The following is an 8,368-nucleotide window of genomic DNA, read 5'->3' on the forward strand; positions in this document are numbered from 1 at the left end:
AACAACATTGCAAGAGGTGTGGGGAGAGCTCACTGCAGCCCCTGGGTGAAAGAGACACATAACACAAAAAATAAGAAGCAAATTACACCCCTTCCTGAAACTCGGTTGCTCTTCTCTATTCCTGTAACGTTTTAACAAGAATATTATTTAAAACCAAGCACTTAAAACATGTTTAAAGGCAAACAGTGGTGATCTGAATGCATGAATGAACACACGGTAGGTAATTGTTAAACTGAGTTCATTCAAAAGGTCCACTTATATCACACCATCTCAGTAGCCCATCGTAGCAGTATAAATCAGTTTTCTCTTTTAATTTCAAATCCATTAGAATTTACCTTTAAACACTTGCAGATATCAGTTATTACATAAACAAAAGCAGTCTCTGAAAAACACCATGAAATCATGTTTTCTGTCCCTAGGAGTTCAAAAATTGAAAGAGAACACTAGAGGTGAAAGAGTAATTTCAACAATGAATTGAGTGGAAACATGTAAATTACCTGTCACAAATAAACAATAATATCAAAGGTTATGAAGACAGATGAAGTTTGCTGATGACAATATGAATGGAAAGTGCTTCATTTTAAACACCAAGAAACTCACCCAGAAAAGTAATTGAAAATTACTTCAGATTTGCTACTGCTTCATACACATTAAAACAGGAGACAATCAAAGCCTGTGATGACATTTAGCACTGCGGGCAGAAGAAACTTTGTATTTATAGCACCACAACCTTTCCAATAAGCCAAGTTATTAGCACCTAATAATTGGTCAGAAACCAAAATCAAGAAACTCAACCCTGTCTACATTCTAAAACCTTGTTATCCCAATTTCTCTCCATTCATGTGGCAATTCATAGCCCATCAGATCTGCAGCACCATGGTATTTATACTAAAGACAAGGCAGTCAGCAGCTTCCAAAGGGAGAGTAGAATATAGATTAAGAAGACAAAACTGTGACTGAAGTAACTGATTCTCTCTTCCTAACCATGGTAGCAGAGGCTATTTTGGAACTGGAACTAGCAACCAAGAAGAAACTGCTGCAGAATTGTAAACAGAACTGACTACCTGACACTATGGAGATCTCACAGATCCAAAATTCATATTTTCCTGCTTTTAAAACAATTAAGTATCCACATATTATTAGCATGCAAAAAAACAACCTGATAAAAATCAGCCAAACTTCTCTGCATTGGTTAGTTTTTTTCCAACAGAAGTCAATGTCATAAACCACAGATCTGACTTCATTTAGACTGCTGCTCAGGAAGCCCTTCTGAAAATAGAAAGCCCTACTGAAACAGAAATTGTCAGCCTCACTTGGTTCCCTCATTCTGAAAATAACATTGCTCTTGCAGCTCATGAGCATTACAAGTCTTTGGGAACTAAAAATGATACATGATCTATTCCTGCTTTTCCATGCAGAATGATCCAGCATGATTTTAAGGTTTTTTCCATTTTGGTTTATTTTCTAAAATCACAGTCTATGATCCTACTTAAGAAAAATTTCCTATTTACGGAAAATTACAAGGCTTCTGTTACCTGAACTCTCCAATAAGAGCCTCATTTCCACGACTGGGCTGTAACATCAAGAACAAGTGCATCCATATATATGCACAACATATGTGCCTATACATACTGTGTATTTGCCTTTTCACAGCACTGACAACTGTAGAGGGCAATCTCTGTAGATTCCCAAGGCATATTCCTCCTCTCTTCTCTTTTGAAAACAATTCTTCATGCCATGGCTGATAAGCTGTCCTTCCCAGCTGACTGGGCGATGCGCCTGTTCTGCTTTTCAGGACATACATGCAGCCAGGGTCAGCCACCACGTCGGGTCCATTCCCCCGAGATCTCAGCATGGCCGGCCTGTTGATGACAACCCTGTAGTCCACTTCTTCAAGAACATTGTAAGTCCCCCCTCCTCTTATACACCAAAATTAAATATTTCTTTTAGAATCCATCAGTAAACAAACACTCCCCAATCATTACCCTTTATTTCAAGCCTCAAATTGAACTGTGCCTTTTGAGCTCATTATGCCATTCAAATACAAAATTTTTACCTAGGAAACAAACAATACTGGAATGGTACCAAAAAAGCATGTGAACCTCCATTAGCATAGCCAAATGCTAACCATGTCAGTTATACAGCTTCACCATAGACAGGTTTTGTCCCTGTGTCTTTAACACTGGCAGTATTCAGGAATTATTACTGTTTCAAGATGGACATAAATCCAGTGTATTCCAGGCAAGCCTAAGACAGCAGAGGAGCTTCTCAATGGATAATTGAGAAGCTCATGGATAATGTGCAAAAGGCCTGATGATTTCTGGCATTTATTTTTCCCTTTGACAACTCTTTTGTGTTGGCTTTTAGGTCTCACCCCGTACACCACCCCCAATGCAAGCAAAGGTAAGCAGTTTCAGGGACTCAAGGCATTTATGGGCTAATTCCCACTAATTCAACTGCAAGTCTGATTCACTGTCCCTAACGGCACTAAGTAAAAGTCTACAGGTATCACTGGGAACAATTTAAAGCAAGAGCCTAAGACATAGAAGCTATGGTTCTCTTACTCACGCACTTCCTGACTTTGTGCAGGACTAATTGACGCCACTTGCAGGGATTTTTATATTCAATTTATGGTGTGATTGCTTTAGGTAATGAACTAACAATAGGTAATGCTTTCAAACAAGCCTCACCAGCCAGGAGCTGTCATTCCATATACTGAACTGGCTTTTGAAGTACATGATACTGACAAACTATGGCTAGTAAAGTCAGTTCTAGTAATTACAATAAACAATTTTGCCTATTTTTTCCTTCATGAAATGAATGTAGACTGTTGTTCTCAACTCCTGCCTGCCTCATTATCTGACCATTATTTCATAATCTTGGCTATCTTTTAATCTTCTTCTGTGTATGGCAGACCCAGATGCTGTGTTCCATAGTGATCACCATGTCATTGTTTCTATTTCTTGCATGTACAGGGAAGAGGATTATCCCTCACCAGATTTAGCTGGGTAGGTGACGAACGTGCTTTCGGTAACAGCCCTTTTATTTACCAGGCCAAAGCACCTCTCACTCCATTGCCTCAAGCTGCTGCAGCAATGCGATAATTTTGTTTTGTCTCAAGTTTGCTATTTTGCTTTTCCTCCACTTTCCTTCCTCCTTCCACAGCACTTTAAGATGGTAATTGTGTTGCTTGCTCTTATCCTGCAATTTGACAGCCCTTGCAGCAATAATTTCTTTTGCTTCAGCACAAAGGGAGCAAAATCCACTGCATGGCAAAGCTCTCTTCCTTTAAAGGTTCCTGGAAGACCCATCTGGTGCATTTTTCTTCTCCTGGAATGGACAAAAACAGGAGGGAAGGCTGGGACGAGATAGGTGCTTATTCCACTTAAGCAACTGCTTTTACACAGTCTGCAAAATTAATGCTGTCACTAACCTCAGTATTTTGTTCCACCTTTCCTGTCAGTTAGAAGTGATCTGCCTAAGCAATTCCTAGACAAGTTCTTCCCACTGTTCTCTCACAACTAATTAAATTCTACTTCTCTACCACAGGTTTGATTTTATATGAGATGGCATGTAAATTACTGGCATTTTAAGACAAAATATCAAAGCCTTCAAGTCATTAAGCATTTCTTTCACCATCAGAACACTACATATTATCTGATGTGTTTGACATCTTAGAACTCATGAAATTAAAACATTTTAAGTTTTTTCACACAGGTTAACCTGAGTATTTTATTTTTGAATATAAATTCATTTTTTACAGATTGATGCTTCCCTCAGATTTGAATCTATTCAGATAATTTCCTAACATTTTCCTTCATCCTTGTTTATTACATATAAGATTTTATTGCAACAACCTCCAAATTCCTCATTTAAGTATTACATTTCAGTGATCACAAATAAAAACTACAACATGCATATGATAATTTGAATGTGACAATTTGCAATATACATGAAAATCTTTCTTTGCAGGGTGGTGAAACACACAAGCCAGGATATGGAAGCGGAAAATTCTATGAGCATAAATCTGCTCATAAGGGACACAAGGGATCCTATCATGAGGGCCAGGGCACTCTTTCCAGAATCTTTAAACTGGTAAAGTACAATTGAACTTTAAGTACAAAAAAATTGAACTGGGAAAAAGAGAAGCAAACCTCTCCAAAACCTGCCATGTTTGAAACAACCATATTTCCTTAAAGCTTCTGATGGAATTAGACTTGCACAGATAAACCAGAAGGTTGTTTTGTGGCTTAGTGACTACTTACATGGTAGGAAACAAAGGTAAAAATACAGTTAGTGGCCATCAGGAAAGAAGGTAAGTCCACAATGTCCCACAAAGACCTGCACCAGGTCAGTGTTGTTACTGAATGCAAAAATGATCTGAAATACAGAAGACAAATGAGATGACAGAGCTCACTGCTGCTGAATTATTTAGGATAGTGAAAATGAAAACAGAAGTGATGAACTGCAGAAGGGTAGTACAGAGCAGTGTTGGACACATGTGGATGCAGTAACAACTCCAGCAGTTCCTGCTTGTTCCCACCCCAGGTGGGAGAACTCTTACAATATGCCAGTATCGAAAGTTATGAAACCACAAAGTAGGGCAAATTAGAAAACTGTCATATTAGAAATAAACACTTGGTCAGATTATCTTTAGTCTGGTTCAATTCCCCATTTGAAGGCACAGCACAGCCACAACACCACAGGCAATAAATGAAAACAAAACAGGAAAAAAAGGGCAGTTGTGAGGATTGTTCACATTCTATATCAGGAAACAGAAACATGAAAAGCAGACTATATCCACTGGCAGATACTTTAACGAAGACTGTATTTTCCCTCAAAAGCAATAATGGCAGGGAATTCACTTATAACAAACCACCCAATACACTATTAGCACATGAAGATGCCATCAGCAGTCATCTTAACTTCAAGTCAGAAGGTCTGAGATCCTTAACAGAGCTGATCATTTCAGACTCTTACTATTCCTCTCCTCAACAGGAGATGTTACAGTGCCGTTAATTGCAGAAAAACCCACATTTTTGTCTTGTAACAGTTTAGGTTTTATATCTCCCATTGTACAGTTGTTTTCCAAATATATGCAGCACCAAGCGACAGCACAAAAACTTCAAGGAAGTAGTAGGAATTCTTCTGTTGCAATTTAAGAAAAGGAATGATTTCTTCAGAGGCCCAGGTAAAAATCAAACACATCTTATTTTCACACTGTGCACTTGGTTTTAGTGGCATTCAGGTACATCAACTATTCTATGGCTATATACTCTCATTATTTGTAAAACATCATTTCAACATCTGAAAATATGCATTAATGATCTCTCATGAAATTTAACATTCTTTTTTTTGCATACTCATCACAGCTATTTTAGCTTATTTTTATATATATCTGAGAGATACATACACCAGTTTTAGTTTTTAGATAGCCTTTTCCCAGCCATTATAATTTCTGGAACTTTTATACGAGTTTTATTGATACCTATTTGATTTAGGCCTATTGTTTACAGCAGGAGGCATTAACTACTGTTTCTTCATATAGTTCAACAGTCTTGCAATAAAAAAAAGTTATCCATTCTTTAAGATATCTTTGAAAGAAAAAAAGCCAATTACCTAATGAATTAGTCTGAATTTTCCTGTAACAGTTCTCTAAAACTAAGGTGGCAGCACTGAAAGATGAGAACATAAATGAAGAAAATGAAGTCTCAAAGTACACGCATGTGGTTTTTTTTCAAGTAAACAGTTCAGTACATTACAGTAAAAATGACCACACCATCTTACATTTGTGGTCTTAAGTGCATTTTCAGGATTTGCCTATACAAGAGTTGCTAAAGCTAAAGGACAAGATACCAAGTTAGCCTAATCTCAAATTCCAAAAAATTAAATGTCAGAATTTCAGCTTGAATCATCTTTGCTATAAAACTGCTTCCTTTCTCAAGTGCAGATTTATGAATTGTCACAGGTTTTTCCCCACAGTTTAACACTTTCTTATTATTTCTGAGAAGAGGGCAGGTTTCAGCCCTTTTATCTTTTCTTAGCTTTCTCCTGTACCTGCATCTGAGCTTTCCATATAAGCCTCATGTTGATGTAACACTGAGAATTTACTGCAGAATTAAACTATTAAATTTCAGTTCTTTCAGATGTGAAACTATTACATCTCATATGCAAGGTTTGGAGATTTTGTTTTGTTACTTATTTTAAAGTATGCACATAGTAAAGAATTCGTAAAAATGAAATTTTCCAAGCTGTCCAAGGAAACATATTGTTTCCCTTAGAAAGGCCTGAATAAGAACACGCACTTAGAAGTAGTTAATGAGAGACTGCCTCGTCCTCTGTGGAAGATTTAATGACAGCAAGTTAATCCTATGTGAAAATCAATCTTCTTTTTGAAGTGAAAATTCCAATAATATTTAGTGACATACTAGAAACAACTGCAGGCTATTTTCATTAGATAGTATTTAAAATTTTATCATACTTACAACAGATTGATATTCTTCAATGCACAGCCCCAAATACATATTAATTTCTAATTAATGCAACTGTGTTCTTCCCTCCACAGGGAGGCTCTGGGTCCCGACCTGGATCGCGGTCTGGTTCCCCCATTGCTAGGCGCTGAAGCTCCAAGATGCCATCCAAGGATCATGTACTCTGCTTCATAATATAACTGCCTTAAAATTAGTAACAGTTGCCACAATTACCTAGATAGATGCAATCCATTACTTAATGCCAATTAGATTCTGCATGCAGTAGATGATACAAACTTCTATTGGCAATCCCTGAGCAACAGTTGAATGAAAGGAACACAAAAAGTAGCTTTGCTAGATGTTTTCCTTATTTTATGTGAAGTAACAAGATCTCTGACTTTACCCCTTCTTCTTCAGGATGCCCTAACTGTATGCTGGACTCCTTTATTTCTCCCAAGCACCTAATTTAAGCTCAACCCTTCTGGTTTCGTTTTAGTGAACATCAGAATTACAAATAAAGAGCTATAATGTCTTGGACACTGAGCACTGCTGTTAATGAATTTTTGAGACACTGCTGTTGAAAACAAACAAAAAAAAATCCAACATGTGCAGAAGTTGTAAGGACTGTTTATCCAAATTTTCTTTTTGGTTTCTTTTTTATTTTTTTTCTTTTGTTTTAATCTTCCTTCTCTCACTCACAGAATAATTAATTTTCATAACAGGATTAGGCAGTCATGGAAAGGTTTATCAAACATTGGGAGTTCAAGGTATGTGAAGTGTGGGAGGGGGCAGATGTTGAAGAATCAATACGATGTGGAGCAATAGCAATAAGGAAATTCTTTCCATACTATGATTTGCTCATTGCATCCAAACCATTAGAATAAAGAGTAGATGAGGGAGAGAAAGAGGATTTCAAATTTGAGTTAGACTAATGTTACAAAACAAGGGATATTCCCAGAGAAACATCTAAGACTGCACATGTGACCACTGGACGTCACTGGTGCTTCACATAAACTCTGCTGCAATAGCATTAACTTTGCAGTACAGTAAGTAAATAAGCGTATAAACAAAAAAAGTCTAATTTCTGAAAGAAAGCCCTTCAGTACTGGTATCTCAGATAGTCCTGCACATCTCACATTAGAATTTGAAATCTTTCTCTTGGTATTGCAGCAGTGTTGTATTTGATTGGCTCATATTTTGCCTGAGTAACACCTGGATGCCTTTTAAGGGCAGTGCACCAAAGCAAACTCGTAGTAAACTACTGTGAACATTTAACTGTTGTATTGTAGTTGCCTCATAGAAATAAATTATAGTTCAGTTAGATTTAGATATGAATTGTTCATAAATTACTAAAATGAATGTGTGGAGATGGTATTCCAACCACACTTAGGGAAATAAAAGGCTCTTCTGAATTGCACTGTTTTATTACTTAAACTTACTATTTCTTCAAACTGTCATCTAAGTGTCTGATTAATTATTTTATTTTTTTAGTTTTAGCCTATGCACTGTAGATTACAATTAGTGCTTCCTAGGTTGAAATAGCATTCCTAATAAGTGCCCAGTAAAAGTTACCTATAAATATATATGTTATTTACATTTCACATCTAAATCTATTGTAGGTTTAAATCAGTGTCCATTAGTATGAAGCAATGGAAGATGAGATGATAGAAAATACATAGAGACTAAAGAAAACAAAACTGCCAAAATTATTATGCATACATACACTATTACATCTATTACCTTTGTTGGTTGCTATGTGTATTTTTCTATTGTAGCTTCATTCAGATGTATACTCTGCAACATAATAGTTGATTTAATTTGAACAGGTGTTGTTCTTATAGGAACACAGCTTTTAAAAATAGTCACTATTGAAATAAAGTAATCAACTTGAAATGAAA

At 36.6% G+C, this 8,368-nt stretch overlaps 1 protein-coding gene across 8 annotated transcripts in view; it reads left to right on the forward strand.

The window, feature by feature from the left end:
• LOC121337816 (myelin basic protein) overlaps positions 1–8,368 on the forward strand; it is a 110,415-nt gene extending 102,047 nt beyond the window's left edge. For 5 of the 8 annotated variants that reach the window (XM_041408156.1, XM_041408157.1, XM_041408155.1 and 2 more), the window contains 5 exons: positions 1,796–1,903; positions 2,368–2,403; positions 2,976–3,008; positions 3,973–4,095; positions 6,566–8,368. In XM_041408156.1, the coding sequence (XP_041264090.1) occupies positions 1,796–1,903; positions 2,368–2,403; positions 2,976–3,008; positions 3,973–4,095; positions 6,566–6,622 (357 nt within the window). In that variant the 3' untranslated portion in view covers positions 6,623–8,368. The remainder of the gene's footprint in view (positions 1–1,795; positions 1,904–2,367; positions 2,404–2,975; positions 3,009–3,972; positions 4,096–6,565) is intronic. The other 3 variants (XM_041408159.1, XM_041408162.1, XM_041408161.1) reach the window with 1 other exon arrangement.

Source organism: Onychostruthus taczanowskii, unplaced genomic scaffold (genome assembly GCF_017590055.1).
Source record: "Onychostruthus taczanowskii isolate IOZ18803 unplaced genomic scaffold, ASM1759005v1 scaffold29, whole genome shotgun sequence".
In the NCBI taxonomy this organism is placed as follows: Eukaryota; Metazoa; Chordata; class Aves; order Passeriformes; family Passeridae; genus Onychostruthus; species Onychostruthus taczanowskii.